This window comes from Misgurnus anguillicaudatus, chromosome 20 (assembly GCF_027580225.2).
Source record: "Misgurnus anguillicaudatus chromosome 20, ASM2758022v2, whole genome shotgun sequence".
NCBI lineage: Eukaryota > Metazoa > Chordata > Actinopteri > Cypriniformes > Cobitidae > Misgurnus > Misgurnus anguillicaudatus.
This window is the reverse complement of record NC_073356.2, coordinates 14,719,751-14,738,876: the sequence shown is the minus strand read 5'-3', so window position 1 is coordinate 14,738,876 and position 19,126 is coordinate 14,719,751. Positions and strand designations below refer to the sequence as shown.

The following is a 19,126-nucleotide window of genomic DNA, read 5'->3' as shown; positions in this document are numbered from 1 at the left end:
TATAGTTAGATCTCATCTACTACCTGATGAATACACAATCGCCAGGTTAATGTGCGTGTCAGGGCTGCATGCTTCTGTGGAAAGGTGACATCCTGCATGGACTCAGGGGCATTCTGTACGTGCCCTTGTCTTAAACACACTGCCTGCTTATTTATACTTATTGGGAGAAGAAGGATTTTTCATGGTTGGCCTAAAAAATGATGGCAATAACCACAGAAATTTCTGTTCTGCTAAGCTGTTTGTTGATATTTTGCATGTTTGCCCACATCTGAAATTCTAGACAGAGGAACTCGACTAGTCAAAGTGCACTGAATATTGGTGAAAAGTAACTGTAACTGTGGTTTGTATATAGGGTTGGATATTGAGAACTGGTTCCATCGTTAACTGGGAATCTATATGACGTGCACATTTCGATTCCGTTTACAGATTCCTGAATTTTTCAGTCATTCTCACGTGGCAAACAGCAGTCAGCATTTTACAATTGTATCTATCTTCCAGGACCTGCGACGAACCTTCTCTCATTACACGTATCCACAGTTCATTACACTAGGGCAGTAATTCTCAAAGTGTGGTCCGGGGACCACTAGTGGTCCGCCAATCCCCCCCAGTGGTCCGCCAAAAGATGACCTAAACTAGGCAAGTGTTTATACAATCGTCACTTATTTAAGTAGATTTTTAATGCACTTGCATACTGTGATATCAGTTCTTGCCTTTCTGTTTTAATAACGTAAAAATGGATCGGTGGCTAAACCAAAGAGGAGTCAAAATAAAAGATCAAGCGTCAACTGAAAGCAGCTAAAATCCACAGATCTATTAGTTTTGTAATGTACTAGTTTTTGTTCATGTGTAAAATCCCTGTAATTTCAGTGATTTTGGACATTAAGGGGACACTCAGTTTTAAACTAATGGCTCTTTGGAATGACATTAAGTGGGACCTAGGCTGTATGTTTAATTGTATTTTTTTTCACATGTGCAGTTTGTTGTTCATATTAAGCTGCAACTCATTTCACATTTACTTGTTTTTAAAAAAAATAGTTTTTGACTTGAAACAGTTGCATATTAAACTTAAACTTAGCTTATCCTTCCTATTTTGTTGGCCGCAGCAAACGTTTAAAGTTTGATTAAACTTTGTGAAAAAAGACTGTAGTATGGCCAAATGCAATACATGTGGCAAAGATATTTTGTGTAAGGGAGGAAACACCTTTTATATGATGAAACATTTGCTTCAGCACAGAGTTAAATTGAAAGGAATGTACCATGTTTAAATCTCCCAGCCGTGAGTCCTCGTAGAGTGCACCAGATACAGCTAATATAGCAGCATCTCACACTCGGGTACAAAACACAGATTCACCTTTGAATTAAAGCCGCATACTTCTGGATAAACTGACATCTGTTTTGTAAGACTGATCACTTTTGTTTACTTTTTTTTATAGCGATCACGATAAAATTAGGCAGCTACAGGACAACATAGTTTATTTAAAATGATATCAACTTGTGTCATTCTGGCACTTTTTAAAATTTAATCTTGAGACAAATTGTCCCAGTTAACAGTTATAGCCAACAGGTTATAGACTAAATAGTGAAAGTATTTGCTTTTCTTTCACTAAAATATTGCAATCGGAACCAGAAATCGATAAGAACCGGATTTGATAAGCGGAATTGGCATCGGAATCGCTAAAATTAAAATGATACCCAACCCTATTTGTATGTGATGTATTTTAAAGGGCCAATAAGTAGAATTTTTCTCCATCTAGTGGTGAAATTGTATTTTGCATTTAAACAATTAGTGCTCTCTAGCGCCTTGATTTTCCAAATGCGTGTTGTAACTACGGTAGCCGTTAGTGATGCGCGAAGTCGGGTTGGGTAAAGAAATTGTCACTTTATTGCGGGGCGGGTCATTAAAACCAAAATAAAAAACATGTATGTTGCGTCCAATTCCCTATAGCTTATATATTAAATATTTGGGAATATACATTTTCATATTTTATTAGGTTCTTTGATAAGGTTAAATTACATAGGCCTATGTAGCAACATAACTTTGGCTTTTGGCTTCACGTCACGGAACCACCAAGTACAGTAGCAACAAAACAAACAACAAAACAAAAGATGAAAGATGATCTGCGCAAGAAATTAAGGTAGGGAACTTCAAAATGTTTATCATTATCCTATCTTCATATTAATATGACCATGCTGGTTTCTATGGTTCGCATGTGTTGTTGTCAGTTTACAGGGCGATGTAATCTAATGGCTGTTTCCAAGCACTTTTAGGCTGAAATAAAACCTATTTTCATTTACATTAAAATGCCTAGTATGTCTATCTTAATTGGCACGGGTGTGGGGCAGGGCAGTTTGTAAAAATAGATACAGTGGTGTGAGGCGGGCCAACTATTTCATAAGCTGGACCCGCAGGTTGGAAAAAACGCTGACCCGTGCATCACTAGTAGTCCAGGGTTTCCCCCAGCACATTTCAGTTGAGGCGGCCCGCCTAAGCTTGGAAACCCTACCACCTTAACTAGGTCAGCCAAAAACAATTTCGCTGCACAAAAGGCCGTCAAGTGCATGTCGGAGAACGCGCGCCACATGGCCGAAATGAGAAAGACGTGGTCCGGACCGTCGCTGTCTGGAGGATAACTAGCCAGTTGATAAAACCTCTCGGAGAATAGCGCTGACACGCTTCACACCGCGCACCACACGGCCGAAATGAGATAAAACGCGTGTCCATGAGAACTGTAAGTGGACTTATGTTTTGGCGTTATTTAAGCCTGTTATTGTATTCGTCTATAGTTCTTGTAAGTTTAAAGTAAGTTAGCTGCTGATTTTGTTGTTTGAGCAACCTGCTAGCTAGATTTCACGTGCCTGTTGATTAGATATAATTGTTGAGCGCTCTTGCTCACTTTATGTGCATTATTTACATGCTACAGTATACATTCCTTTAAGATAATGTAATTAATAGTGGGAAATAATCAGTTTTTACCATTTTGCGCCATCTATCATCGTTTGCCTGACTTCTACAACAGTGGTTTTCAAACTGGGGGGCCGTGAGATGGTGCCAAGGGGCCCCAGTTTTATGAAATTTAATAAAATACATTCATTTATCATGAATTCTGTGTAATTAAACCTAAAAATAATAAACCAACTAACCAACAGCACTACTAGGTATAATTTTATATGTTTTGTTTAATTAAAATATCAAATTTTAAAACTGTTTTTGTCATAAATTTTCTTTCGGGGGCCGCGAAAAAATGCACTGTACACAAGGGGGGCCACACGGTGAAAAAGTTTGGGAACCACTGTTCTACAACATCTGCTTCAGTTTGTGTTTATTAACCCTTTAGTTTCACTTCATCACACAGCTATTCCCATTAGAGCTATCTGTTAAAAACATCCAATTCATCTAGTATGTGTTCATTTTCTGTCATAGTTTCGTCAAAATTAAGTTTTATTTGAGTGTATTTTTAATACGGCCCTCCCCTTTGATTACCACACCCTCTGCCCCGCCCACTCGCCCAACCCTACCACTTTAAAAAACGTACATGTACCTAAAACGTGATGTATTGTTATTCGCAAACAATCATGGGTACAAACTTTTCACCTTTCAGTGAAATTCACCATTTTGGATCCAAAATAGGTCATTTTGGATCAATAGCCAAAGTTTTTGAAAATGAGCAGTCGAAGTACTCCCAAAGTGCTATTACGCCACAAAATATAGTTCCTCTTTTAAATCCGCTTAGAAAAGCGCTACGTTTTATTTTGTACCACCAAACTTGCTCGTATAACTACTCGTCTTAAATAGGAAAAACGTTGATGTGTTTGGTCACTTCTAACTTTATCTCTAAATGGTACCATTGAATGAATGGGGCTAAGCTAAATGCTATCGAAGCGTCGCAGCGCGCTCCAGCGCTTACGTGCACGCACACAGATGATAGAGGGATGTATCAACAATTCTTAGTTAAGGTAATAACATATTTTAATATTGAAAATGAGTAGACTGTTCCTTTAAAAACACATTGAGACTGTTCTTTATTTAAATGTAGCATGGATATTTGAATAATACTTTGGTCCTGCTCTTGGGTCAAGAAACAACTAGTGTGTTAAACCTGTTAAGAGATTTGGAGTACAGGAATGGACAGTGGGAGAGATTTTTCACCATAGATTTTGATCTATAAGTGATAATTCCAGTGCCCTGTCAGCCTTGGGTTACAACAGGCTACATGAACGCTTGATTTTAGCAGATCGGAGTAAATTATTGATGACTCGTCTCACATACAGTAAATATGACCTGTCTCTGACACACAGTCATGTTATTTGCCAGGCTGTGATGTAAACTAGAGGTTAAACAAAGGACAGGTTCTCGAATACTGTATGTTTTGTCACAATCTTGTGATGCAGTATGACATGTCTCTAAACAGAAATAAAAAAATTTCTTCAACCCATTTCGAAGTGTCGGACTGCAAAGTGCCACACTAAAGTAGAACACTTGTGAATTTCACATATTACAGGATGATTGTAAATCCTTTATGATCTGTTCTCACCAGGGCCTGAAATTAACACCCGACCACGTGCCAAATGCGAGTGGATTTTGCAATTGGCGGGTAACACTGTCAATCTACCGACCACATTGGCGGGTAGCCAATGCGAATCAGTGATGCGCGGGTCAATGTATAAACAACCCACTTCCGACCGACGTTTTCAACTAACCCCCCGCAATTGTTTAAAATAGTTAATTTGCATCTTAAATTTAAACGACCCGACCAACCGCGGCCCTAATATCCTTAAAAATATTTTTGGATGACTCGTAACGACAGGTGACCGCAGGCACAGCGCGCATCACTGATGCGAATTGAGTGATTCATTGAGAAGATGCTAATGCTGTTTCACAACTTTCATGTGGTTGGAAACATGAGGCATTTCTCTGACTACGTTTGGATGACACTTTTGTAGCTCTAAAAAGAATTATATTTAATTCATACAATAAAGACAAAAAAAAAACTGGGTGGTAAAAAGTCACTGTGGCAGGTGGCCAAAAAAGTTAACTTCAGGCCCTGGTTCTCACCCTCATGATTACTATCTGTAAGTTATAAGTATCATTAGGGGTGGGCGATATGACCAAAATCTTTTATCACGATAGGATTTATTTTATATCATGATAACGATATGTATCACGGTAGAGTTTTTTTATGTTTTAATATGGTTTTTCTGTTATTAAAATCTTTAATACCATAGAAATGTTTATAATTCTCACAAAAACCTATACAAGCATAAAATGAAGATAAAATTAATGATTAATAAAAAATTATTTATGTGTATGTGTTAAGGCTGGGCAAAAAAATTTTTTTCGATTTATCGGGTTTTTTTTATGTGGTCGATTCAAAATCGATTCTCAAAGAGCAGTATCGATTTTTTCCTTCATATTTATTTACGCAAACATTAAAGCTAATCTAATTACTAGTATTCTTCACTAGATGTCACCCTCTTTTTTGCCTTGCGCGATGTTACCAAGGAGCGAGAGGCGAGCCTGTCATTCATTCATTCAGTGCTTAAAATGGCAGTTTCAGGTGCTTCATCGACGTTGATGCCACCAGCCACCTTCACATAAAAAGTCAGAAGTATGGAAGCATTTTAGATTTCACAAGCAAGACGACGATAGTGTTGTGTCTAGGGCTGTCACTTTTGTGAAAAAATCATTTTTGATTTTTAATATATAAGTGTTCATTGAATCGATTGTAAAATCGATTTTCCATGTCTAAAAAAGACGTTTCCATTTAACGCCAAATAACAGACAAATGTAAAGAGAGCGCCTGAAACGCACAAGTCAGCAATATTTCTTATTCATTGTCATTAAGTTTCGTGCAGAATAAAAAACAGCAACAGTAGTGAAACATTCTCTAAAAAAATATGCAGAGTGGACTGCTGCCATAAATGAAAAACATTACTGCAGGTTCAACCGGCTGCTTTTATGATTTAGGCAATTCAAATCCGATCCATTTCAAACAACTGTTAAAAAATGAAACTTTAAATAGACTTACTTGAAGTTGAGAACATGCTGTGTATTTTTTTATTAAACGTAACCGACACTTAGGCGGCACTAAGCAGGCATAATGAAATGCGCAAGAAGACTAGGCCCATTACAAATTATTGGTCAGAAAAAAACAAGTCGATCAACATTTTAGGGGTCAAGAGCAGAGAGCTTTTCATTCACTATATGTCCATCTGTTGAGAAGACGCACTCCGACCGCACTGATGTCCCAGGGAAACTCGGGTACTTCGTTGCCAGCTGCGTATTTTGTACTGCCAATCTTCCATCTCAAAAGCGGGTTGCTGTCAGCTCGCAAGGGTGGCTCCTTGTCATAACTCATCATCTCCTGTAAGGTCACAATTTCGACGCTGTCTCGTGTTGCACAGGTTTATTGACGTTGTCCTCCATTTTCTTTGCAAAACACTAGATGCAGCGATTGAAAGCGTGAAACTATAGGTGCGTAAAATTGCTGGGTATTTTCTGTCTAGCTTTCGCACACCTACTGCACTTTCGGAATTCTTTATTTTCTTTTTCTGCGTGTTTGTGAGTTTTGTTACATCTATATTTTTAACTGTTTAATTCTTTTAAAATTAATAGTGTACATATTTGGTTAAAATCGATTGCCTATTTTCGTTTTCGAAACGTTTTTTGGTTGGTCCGATCGATTGTGCAATCGATTTTCGAACGAAAAGTGACAGCCCTAGTTGTGTCTTTTAATTTCTTTTTATTAATTACCCACTTGTAAACTGCTGTTCACTGTTCTTTTTTATTAATATAGTATTTGTATTAAATCTATATTCATTGAGTTGAATCGAGTATAAAAATCGGTCAGAGAACCGGAATCGAGATTCGAAATCGAATCGATTTGATAGCTTGTGAATCGATATCGAATCGATCTGGAACATCAGCCCTTGTGTGTGTGTGTGTGTGTGTGTTTGTGTGTGTGTGTGTGTACATATATATATAACTTGTTTTAAAACTGCAGTGCTTGAATACTTGTACAAACGTTACATTTCCGTAACAACGCGCACAGGAGCGTGACGTGGGCGCGTAACCTCGATAGAGACGACAGTCCAAAATCTCTACCTGTTGACAAATTTCTACCAGTTATGCTGCCTTCACGTGCTATGGGAAAGATGATATTTTCCATTTGTGAACTGGTATTTACCAGCGTGTTGTGTTCAAGTGCTTTTTCCATTTGTGAACTAGAATTTACCAGTTTGCTGCGTTCAAGTGCATTTTCCATTTGTGAACTGGTATTTACCATTGCTTTTTTTGTCATTCAACCATTCACGACGTTGCTGCTGCTCTCCGCCATTTTGAAAAGGTCAAAGGTAATCTCATTTTGGCAACTCGGGCATCAAAATATTTTACGAGTTGCCCAGTTGAAAATACCACATGAGGGGTGTTCATGTGCATTTTCCAAGTGGGATTTTGTTATTTACCATAATTACGATAGCACGTGAAGGCAGCATAAATCATGTCTACACTCTAAAAACAAACGGTGCTATATAGCACCAAAAGTGGTTCTTTGCTCGTAATCATAGAAGAACCGTTTTTAGTGCCATATAGTACCGGTAAAGCACCAGTGAAGCACCTGTGTAGAACCATATAGTGCTATGTAGAACCATATTTGGTGCTATAGTGGTTCTATATGGCCCCTATATGGTTCTACACAGGTGCTTCACTGGTGCTTCACCGGTGCTATATGGCACTAAAAACGGTTCTTCTATGATTACGATCCAAAGCAACAGTTTTGGTTCTATATAGCACCGTTTGTTTTTTTAGAGTGTACCGGTTTATCGCCCACCCCATACTATACCATCATGAATGTTCAGAGATGTGACTGAAACTGTTGCAAGACTCCAGTGTCCTGTCATGTGATATAAATAAAGATATGACTCAGTTGAAATCTGCTCTTACATTGCTCTGTCTGGTGACTGACTGTCATACGCAATGTATCAACACTGGAACTTCTTTAAGTTTCAAACATACATCTCACTGGAAAGTCTCATATTGAACAAACCTTTTATTGTAAACCCAGATGTATTCTTAACCTTGGAAACATTGTAATCATCTTCTTGTATATTTCACATCTTTAATGGGGTTTAAGTTTCATGGGTACACTGTAAAAAAATTAGCTGTAATTATGCAGCTGGTTGCCAGTAACTTACTGTAAAAGATAAAAGACTGAAAATGTTTCATGTTCATTAAACTTTGAACAAACTGTTCCCAGTAAATAACATAAATGCAAAATCCACAGTAAGTAACTGGCAGCTAGTTGCCAGTAATACCTAGTAATACTGTAATTTCTACGGACATTTTTTACAGTGTACATTTGTAAAGCCCCAGACTCATTTAAAGTTTATTTATTTGCACATAGATTGGTTGTATAACGTTCTTATTTGTAGATCAACAACATTGTCAAAGATAGCTTGTAATAAGCAGGCGACCTGTTTTAATAACTGCTTGTCTGTGTAAATAGCACCACATTTATGTAGCTGTTTAAAGCCAACGTACAAAAACAAATAATGTTGTCTCTTATGTTTTTTTTTTTTTTTTTTTGGTTCACACTTGTTTAAAGTCTGACTGCTCTCAGTTATTAATAAGAGGAATCGATTAGAACCCAGTTTTCACATTTCCATTTTGGGCCGATTTGAAATAAAGGAAGTGCTGACACTGTCTGACCTTTATGCTTCATTTCAACGTGCTAATGCTGTATTGTGTTATTTTTTATACAGTATGACTCTTTCAGTTAAAGCCACTGGCAGAATAGCAAAGAATTGAAAGACTGGTGACAAATGTGTGGTAATCAACCACATACTGTAAATTATGAATGATTAATTTAGGTTATATAATTACGGAAGGGAAGATCACTGGTTAAGCAATGCTTCAAAGTCACACTGTATTGTGCAAGAATTAGGGCTGTGCAAAAAAAAATCACCTGCAATTCTCATGCATGTTTCATTAGTAAAGCCGGCTCCGTGATTAGAAGTAAATCGCCATCAGCTGCTTTCAGATGGAGCGGCATTTACTACACAGAGCCGTAGTTCACAGAGAAACGTATCAAAATCACACAGATTTAGGCAAAAGAAGGTAGGCAAAAATGTGTTCATAATCAAGGAAAATCGACTCCGATAATCTATGCGATTTTTGCCTAGTTTCTCTGTGAACTACGGCTCGATGTAGTAAATGTCAGTCCATCTGAAAGCAGCTGATGGCGATTTAATACTAATTAAGGAACCAGCTGTACTGATGAAACACGTATGAGAATCGCAGGCGATTTTTTTTTTGCACAGCCTTAGCAAAAATAAGGTTTTATACTGAAATGAATAAGGTTTTATACAGTTGTACAGGTGTTTGCAGCGTACACTTTTCAACGAATGCTGTATTGTGTGATTTTTATACAGTATGACTCTTTCGGTTAAAGCCACTGGCAAAATACTGAAGAATAGGAAAGACTGGTGACAAATGTGTGGTAATCAACCACATACTGTAAATTATGAATGATTAATTGAGCTTATATAATGACGGCAGGGAGATCCCTGGTTTAGCAATGCTGCAAAGTCACACTGTATTGTGCAAGAATACGATTTTATACTAAATAAGGTTTTATACATTTGTACAGCCAGGTGTTTGCAGTGTACACTTTTCAATTATAGGAAAGAGTTCTGTCCACATTAAGTGTCATAGATTCCTTTAAATATTGAATATTTTATTTAATTGTGGCGTTTCCGAAGTATAACTCTTGTTATAAAACGGGCAGTTCTGGTTCTTCATTCTGATTGGTTGAAACGCGTTCTTCAAACTGTTGATCGAAAGTGACTTGAGAAAAACAAATGTAAAAGCACTTGTACTGTTGCCATAGTTGTTCAATAATCCTTTTTCTTATCATGTTTGTGGGTGTCATGTTTCATCTATAAAAGCGCTCAACATCCGGTTGAAGCTTGCACGCTCTCAATGGCTAATGCAGCTGTCGTGTCGGAGGCAGCCCGATCAAGAGTCATAAATATCAAACTTTTTTAATATTTACGATTTGGGCTCGGGGAGACTCCAACGTGATCAGGAGGGGTTTTTTTAACAAAAAATTGTCTGTGATAAAACACTAATCGGGTAACGTCTCCTTTCGATCACTGGGGTCCGGGCTTAAAATCTTCACGTGTGTGGGCCAGCCTTACTTTTACATTTTATTTTATAAGACATATGCATTATGCTTTGCAAGTACTTTAGTTCACACCTCTAATTAAAAGTAATGGTTGGGTTTTTCCATATCTTACCCAACAATGGATCAATGGATCATGCTATTGACACGGTTGATATATGTGCGTCTTAAAAAAAAAAAAAAAACATTTGTACTTGCATGTAAGTCTAGAGAAACTGAATACATGATAGTCCACCACAATACTGTAAAACAACAGTCAACATTTTTTAGCCTTCCGGTCACTGATTTCCATATAAAAGTTATTTTTTTTTACAGATAATGGCATGAAGGCACTTTCATGTGCATTGCTTATGTGTTAAAAGAGGAAGAGATTGACTTCACAGGAAGTGATGAGTTAAGATTCTGACGCCTGTCTAAAATGCAGTTGTTGTTTCCTGTATAGATGAGATGACAGCAGACTCCTTCAGCAGTCGGAGATTTCCCTGCGAGATACACAGTGCTGACAGGTCAGGACAAGAAAAGCGAACGATAGACCAGTCTTTGGATTTAGCGGTTTAGTGGTTGTTCAACAGGATGATGCAGACAGTATCTATCTGGTTCTGTCTGTCTCTTCTGCCCATCTTCAGCACCTGTTGGGCACATGTCATCCCCCGTGTCTCTTTTCCTTTGGGTAAGTTTCTTCTTTTTTATGGAGTTAGAGCAACAAGTTGAAATTAAATTAGGAGTGCAAGGTTTATCGATATATGTTGAATTTTTATCTGCTAATATTTGTAAATTCCTGATACTTATCTTTGTGTTTTTGCTGCATATTTTTAAGGATCATTTTAAAGCTATAGTGCTATTATGGCACAGATTTAACCATTTAAAAACAATACTTTTTTTAGTATTGGGCTAAAGTAGGATGAATCTTAGAACTAAAGCGTTTTATTGTAAAAATTGCAAGCATGTAACATAATGTGTTAAACGTTCAAGACATTTAAAGACCTATGATTTTGATTGGTCATTTAGCAGTACACACTTAAAAATTTAGGGGCTTAAAAAGGTGCCTTTTCAGAAGTGGATATTTTGTACTTAGAGGGTTTTGCAGCGAAAGACAGTCAAATTTGTTAAATACCAATGAAATGACTAAAGTGATATTTGTGGAAAAAATGCATTTTAAGTACTAAGTAGAAACCTTTTAAAATTACTGAACCTAAACATAAGAGCCTTATAAAAATGCTAATTTACAAGAAAACATGTTGAACGCACCAGTTGCATAACTGTTTTTAAAATGACAACTTTTATAATGCAGTGCAGTCTCTATGTTGCCTAAAGGACTCATCTGTGTTAAAAAGGCGCTGTTTTATTTCTGTAGATCTAGGTAAATCCTTATTAGATACATTCTTAGCCCAGACATTCAATAACTAACATCTATACAACAATACAAAGAATAAATATTTGTACAATAAAATATAAAGGATAACAAAAATGAAGAATCCAATACAGACACTGCAGTGCAGCACAAAAAGATGAGCTTCACAGGGTGATTTTTGTGGCTTTTAAAAGTTCATAAATATTGTGGATATATAAATGATTATTGCACTGTTTATTGTGACTGGGTACTTTTATAATATGAGATGCTTACAGTAGCTTTTATTGTTTTGAAAGAACTAATTAAATTTTACTCTCTAGATAAAGTATATGCAATCTGGGTTTGTAACGTATTTGCTTAAGAGTCTTTTACTAGAATGTGTTTATACTGTATTTGATGCTGCCAGCAGATAAAAAACCCGCTGCTGTTATCGTTGTCTGAATTTACATGACATTTACATTTATGTATTTGGCAGACTCTTTTACCCAAAGCGACCGCTTTGAGTGCATTTATCAAGTTCAGTCATTACGTGGGAATCTATGATCTTGGCATTGCTAAATCCTTGCTCTACATTGCGTGCTGAGGGAGATTGGTTATCTTTTTCAACTTGAATATTATTATCTCGCTTTTAATTGTAAATGTGAAGCATAGTGAATCATAAGAGTATTACAATTAGTGGTCGAATGATGCTGATTTTTTTATAACTAAAACCGATAACAAATATTTGGATGCATATGTGGCCGATAACAGATATGCTGAACCGAGATTTATTTACTGTTTTTTACTAGGGCTGTGTATCGCCAACAATTTCCCGATGTGATACGTATTCCAATACAAGGCCACGATGCGTATCACGTAGGCGTGTCACGATCCTCCAAACCCTCGCTTCGATTACATTTTCGATCCTAAGGTCACGATTCAATTCGATTCTCGATTTTTTATTTTTTTTAAGGACACATCTTGGCGCCTCTCTCACTCTCGTGCACGTGCAGAGAGCTGCGCTCTGTCCGAAGTCAGATCTAGGTAGTAATCCTGTTTATGATATGCATTTCAAGGAGTTGTAGCAATACATCCCTCGGGTTTAAAATATAAATATCTGAGAGTTTTTTCCACCCCTTGGCAAGCCGACCGGACGTGACATGGGGGCGTGGCAGCATCGACGATCCCATTTTTAAATTCAAAGTTCGAGGGTGTGACTTATTTTCGATTTAAAATCGAAATCGTGACACCCTTAGTATCACGTTTCGAGACCATTTAATGGGACACAAGATTAATCGTTACATACCAAGTCACGGATCTTTTCACACTGCATGGCTATCTCGGGTAGCGTCCAGTCGCTGCTGTGTTCACAGTGCATGATGGATCAGTGACGGGGGGTTCCACACTGCATGACTTTACCATAGGAAGAATCGCCGACAACTTTGTCCCGGTCTGCAAACTACGTCTCACAACCAAACGCATGCGAGAAGTGACGCGAAGAAAACAACGGGAGGAGTTCTTACATGAGACTGAGATCATTATTAAAAATGGTAGGCCGCAAGAGGCTTGCCATACAAATTGTATGTGCACTCATTTGCAGATATAAGAAGAAAAAGCAATAAAGATTATGAAGGAGGAAATGGTTGGGGAGACACCTCCTTGTACTTCCAGCCAAAACCTGTCAGCGAATCAAAATCAGGGCTAAAATCGTGCAATCTGAACTTGGCATTAGACGCTGGAGTCCAGCACGCAATTCACAAAACGCCCACAAGATGCCCAATATCGGTCAATCTGATATTAAAAAAACGATACCTGATAATGGTAAAATATTTAAATATCGGGAAACGGATATATCAGGCAATCTTTAATAATTATGATCAAAATAAAATTATACATTTCATTTAAACAGGGCAGTTTCCCAGACTTTCCTTAATCTAGACTAAAATGCATGTTTGAGCTACCTTATTTTTTAAAAAAATCATCTTGCTTGGACTTAACATTTATCAGTGCCATTGTTTTGTCTCAAGGTGCACACCGGTGTTGTTTTTTGTAATGTATGTTTGTGAAAAATGTCCGAATATAAGTAATCCTTGTCCTGGATTAATCTAAACCCTATCCGGGAAACCGCGCCTACATCATTTTAAATATCTTTTAAGCATTAGGATTAAGTTTGTTTGATTGTTCTAAAGCAAAGATTTTTGTACAAACAGCTAAGTTCATAACAGTCTTTTGTATCATATAAACTTGAACCTATTTTTGCACAGAAAGGGATTTCTACTTTATTTTAACTGGGCTAAAAGGATCATTGCATGACATTGTTCACATAGAGCATCTCTGCACTAAATGACAGTGCCATGGTTGGATGGTGCAGATTAAGGGGGGGTATTATCCCCTTTTGACATCACAAGTGGAGCCATATTTCAACTACCCATTTTTTCATATGCTTGCAGAGAATGGTTTATCAAAACTAAGTTACAGTTGACATTTTCTAGGTTGATAGAAGCACTGGGAACCCAATTATAGCACTTAAACATGAAAAAGTCAGATTTTCATGATATGTTTCCTTTAATACTTTAGCCCAGTGGTTCTCAAACTGGGGGTCCTGGGATAGTGCCAGGGGTGCCCCAGTTTTATGACATTTTATAAAATACATTAATTTATCATAAATTCTGTGTAATAAATCCTCAGAAAAATAAGGCTACTAACCAACAGCAATGCATTTTTTTTATTTAATGTTTTGTTTAATTCAAATTTTGAGTTATTGAATGTTTTATTTCATATATGTTCTTGGGGGGCCATGAAGGGATGCACCGTACACAAGGGGGGTCGCATGCTGAAAAGTTTGAGAACCACTGCTTTGGCCGATCGCGCCCTTTGCAATTTTTATGTCGCGAGCGGAGAACTTGCATAGGCCTGCTGCGCTTTTTCTCATGTCTGTCACGAGCGGGGTACGCGTGTGAGGGAACACGTACCACACATACGCACAGAGAACAGCTACAGGTAAAGGGAAGTTACTTAAGAAGTTATTTACGGTAGTGTTTTTCTGACGACTACAGTCAGTTCAAAAGAATAATTTCAAATGGACTGTCTGTAAGATTACCAATATGAACTGTGAACAATGAACTATTATAAACATAACAGTGTGAATGGCTGAAGAGGAAATCGCTACATTAAAGCAATAAGCCATTATGTACAGCTGTGCATCACTTCTTATGCTGTGTTTATAGGAAGTTTGCATTTTTTGACTTACTGTCAATGTTATTTTTGCTTCAAGTACGTTGCTGTTTGGTACTTGACTGTTTTCGTTTTAAATCATAAAGACCTTTCTGTTTGGTTAATAACACCAATATTAACCTCTATCATATTATAATGCTATAGGAGGGAGCTTAAACAATATAAGGCTTTCACAAACACATTTTTGAAGGATCCAAATATTGTCTGTTATCGGCAAAATCATATAGGTATTATCAAATTTTTTGCCAATATCGCACACCCCTACACAGAATCTAAGGATCATAACACAAATCATATTTATTGAATGAATGGCATTTGATGAGTTTTCAGTTTTTCTTTGAAGTCCAGCAGTGCTCTTAAGAGGAACAAAAAGTCCTAAAGTGGGTGTTTGATATCCCAGCTTCCTATTAGAAACTTCTAGATGGTTTCATTTCTCCCGTCTGGCCTCTTTCATTCTAGGACTATTGCCAAAGTTGTCAATGACAATAATAATGTGATCACTTCCAATAATCAGAGTAAGGACAAGGGGTCGACCAATATGTTTTTTTATGGCCGATGCTGATATTAAGACAGCTGTATGGCCAATATGAGGCCGATATAACACAAATGTTATTACAGTAAATAAGAGACAACCAGACTTTGGTTTTACATTGAGTGATACTGAGTGTCTTTTTTTTTTTACAAATAACAAATTAAAGTCATGGAGAAATGTCCTTTTTATATGCCGATAAAAAAATCCAAATATTGCCCAGTATATCGGCATCTCCCATGTATTTTCCTATCACTAGTAAGGACTTAATCGCAGTAAGATGTTTACCTCTTCACTCCCGTTTACATGCAGTTTTTATTTTTTAATTATTTGTTAATAATTGTGGTTATTAATCACAAAGCCCAATGCACAGTACAACTCACATGTAGGTGTGTTACAGTCCACTGTTTTAATTTATTCAAATTAAATGACAAACATGTTCCTATGAACGTGTTTCATATTCGATGCCGTGTTGAAAACATTATGACAATTAGGGTTGCGATTCGTAAGAAATTTTCAGATTCCAGTTCTGCCTAACCATTTCCGGTTCAGATCCCCAGTTCCATATAATAAAAATTAATGCACAATACTAAAACAATTTAATTTGTGTTTATTAATCACTGTCAAAATATTTTAAATGTGAAGTGAATTAGTAGTGACTTTTTCAGCCTATGTGCCTATGTGCGTGTTTATTTTATCAGTTTCATCCGTGAAAACGGTTCGAGTGAGGAACCTTTTTGGGCTTATAATGTTTGCACAGTGCTGAAAACGCATTCTAACGCTGTACTGGTAGTGCAGATTGATAATTTTTCGCAACCTTGACCAAGAGAGAATATCTTTCCTCATTGTTCCGCCCCAAAGCCAGCGGGTCATCACTGATATTGGTTTATAGCGGACCACTAACTCTTGATTCTTATGGCCTTTTACCCTTCACGCGAACTTGAAGACATCTCGCTGGGTGAGACTGTATTTTTTTGTAGTTTGTGAAGTGCACGCCACCCCGGGTCGCACTGTACCGTCAACATCCCTAGAATCCACACTTTTGACTTTTAGACATGTTTAACACGAAGTATACAAAGCTTACTCACTCAACTCAACTTTATTTATATAGCACCACTAAAAACAACGATTGTTGACCAAGGTGCTGTTCAGTAATCCATAGTATTAACGATAAAATAAAACTAAAAGCATCAATTACACCAGAAAGACAGGACAAATACATACAACACTCCAGACACCGCAATATCAACTACACTTGTACGCCAAGGAAAACAAGTGGGTTTTGAGTTTAACCATAAACTCATGTAGTGTGGTGGCAGTTGTAATAACAGCAGGTAGACTGTTCCACATTTTTGGTGCAACCACTGAAAACGCTCGATCTCCTCTAGTTTTTAATTTGACCCGCGGAACACTTAACATTCTCTGATTGGATGACCTAAGTGATCTTCCAGGATTATGGATGGAGATTAAGTCAGAAATGTATTTAGGAGCCAGCCCATTCAAAGATTTAAAAACCAGCATCAAAACTTTAAAATCAATTCTAAAACGTATTGGGAGCCAGTGCAGAGACTTAAGCACAGGGGTAATATGCTCTCGTTTGCGCACACCAGTAAGGAGCCTAGCAGCTGCATTTTGCACCATTTGCAGACGATCAAGATTTGCTTACCTCAGCAGCGTGAGTGTTTTCTGTGGTAACCTGCGTTAATTTGGTTTAGTGAGTGACTATAAACAGTGTCTCAGTGTAATTAATAGTCATGAATTAAGACATGGCTATTTAAAGTGATCGCTTCCTCCAAGCGCTTTGGACGTGCATCGCATCAGAACCGCTTTTAGAACCGAAACTTAAAAATTATGTGTGGTTCCGGTTCCTTTTAAAAAACAGAACCGCTCTGAATAAGAACCAGTTCTCGGTTCCCAACCCTAAGACAATGCATGTAGCGGTTTTATATGTTACTGCCGCGTTCTGAATGAAGCCACGACTGTTGACAGAGTGTAGCATTGACAGAGTTTAGGGAAGCTTTGTAATGTCAAGTTTACTTTGAATTTGCACTAAATGCATGACAAAAACAAACGCACACTTCAGTTGTGCGGTATAGATGCAATTAAAGTGTGCGGCAGATGTTTAAATACGATTAAACTTGGTGTGATTATGACCTTAATCACATTATTTTGATCAAAGTATTGTGTTAAGATGAAATTCTTAAATCTTATTATAATTGCGTTATGAGGGTGCATTGGATTCATACCGACTTGCATTGTTTCCCTGTTGTATTTTTACATTTACATTATATTAGTGTTTTTTAAGTTAAGGTATTAGTGTTGTTTTCTTTATTTTGCTGGTTTAGGGTGATAAATTAGTGCCATAGACAAGGAAGAAACCAAGTTACCTTGTGGAAACAAGTTAGCAAATTTATTTGCTGATGTTGGTGAAAACAGTTGTCTTACTTCTTTATTGTGGCTTTTTAATGAATAAGGACACTTGTTCCCTGAACCACTTTTATAAGAGGCCTCGCAAACCAACACTAGATAAGGCTGAGTTGGCATAGACAACTTCTGTCATTTGAAGCTGCAATGAGAAAACACTCTTATCCAAATGAATAAAAAAACATGTTTATATATATATATATATATGTCAGACTGGGGGTAAAATCAGTACTGATTACCAGGGCCCCAAAGGAAGAGAGGGCCCTTGTAAAGTCTGGAATATATTATGGGGATGGGGCATGGGGGGCCCGAGATCTTGTGCACTGCCCCTGTATATATATATATATATATATATATATATATATATATATATATATATATATATATATATATATATTTATATATATATATATATATATATATATATATATATATTTATATATATATATATATATATATATATATATATATATATATATATATATATATATATATATATATATATATATATATATATATACACACACACAGTTGAAAGAAAAAGTTTGTGACCCCTTTGGGCTAACTTGGATTTCTTCATAAATTGGTCACAAAATGTGCTCTGATCCTCATCCAAGCCACAACAACAGAGAAACACAGCCCGCCCAAACCAATACCGCACAAACACCATACGCCCCCATGTCTCCATTGAACACAACATGCAAACATCCACAGTGCAGGGTGTAAAAAGTATGTGAAACCCTAGGCTAATGACTTCTCCAAGAGCTAATTGGAGCCAGGAGTCAGCCAACCTGGGGTCCAATCAATGTGATGAGTTTGGATGTGTTGATTAAAGCTGCCCTGTCCAAAAAAAAAACACACACCAGTTTTAAGTTTGTTGTTCTGAAGAAGCATTGTCTGATGTGAACCATGCCTCGCACAAAAGAGCTCTCAGAAGACCTACGATCAAGAATTGTCGACTTGCATAAAGCTGGAAAGGGCTACAAAAGTATATCTAAAAGCCTTGATGTCCGTGTGTCTATGGTAAGACAGATTGTCTACAAATGGAAAAAGTTCAGCACTGTTGTTACACTCCCTAGGCGTGGTCGTCCTGTAAAGATGACTGCAAGAGCACAGCGCAGAATGCTCAATGAGGTTAAGAAGAATCCTAGTGTGTCAGCTAAAGACTTAAGTAAAACATTAAACAAGAGTGGACTTCATGGGAGGATACAACGGAGGAAGCCACTGCTGTCCAAAAAAAACATTGCAGCACGTTTGAAGTTTGCAAAAGAGCACCTGGATGTTCCACAGCACTACTGGCAAAACATTCTGTGGACAGATGAAACCAAAATTGAGTTGTTTGGAAAGAACACACAACGCTATGTGTGGAGAACAAAAGGCACAGCACACCAACATCAAAACCTCATCCCAACTGTGAAATATAGTGGAGGG

At 37.3% G+C, this 19,126-nt stretch overlaps 1 protein-coding gene across 3 annotated transcripts in view; it reads left to right on the top strand.

The window, feature by feature from the left end:
* sema4ab (sema domain, immunoglobulin domain (Ig), transmembrane domain (TM) and short cytoplasmic domain, (semaphorin) 4Ab) overlaps nt 1-19,126 on the top strand; it is a 56,339-nt gene that overhangs the window by 14,460 nt on the left and 22,753 nt on the right. For all 3 annotated transcript variants that reach the window (XM_055219506.2, XM_055219507.2, XM_055219508.2), the window contains exon 2: nt 10,621-10,848. In XM_055219506.2, coding sequence (XP_055075481.2) covers nt 10,752-10,848 — 97 coding nt within the window. In that variant the 5' untranslated portion in view covers nt 10,621-10,751. The remainder of the gene's footprint in view (nt 1-10,620; nt 10,849-19,126) is intronic.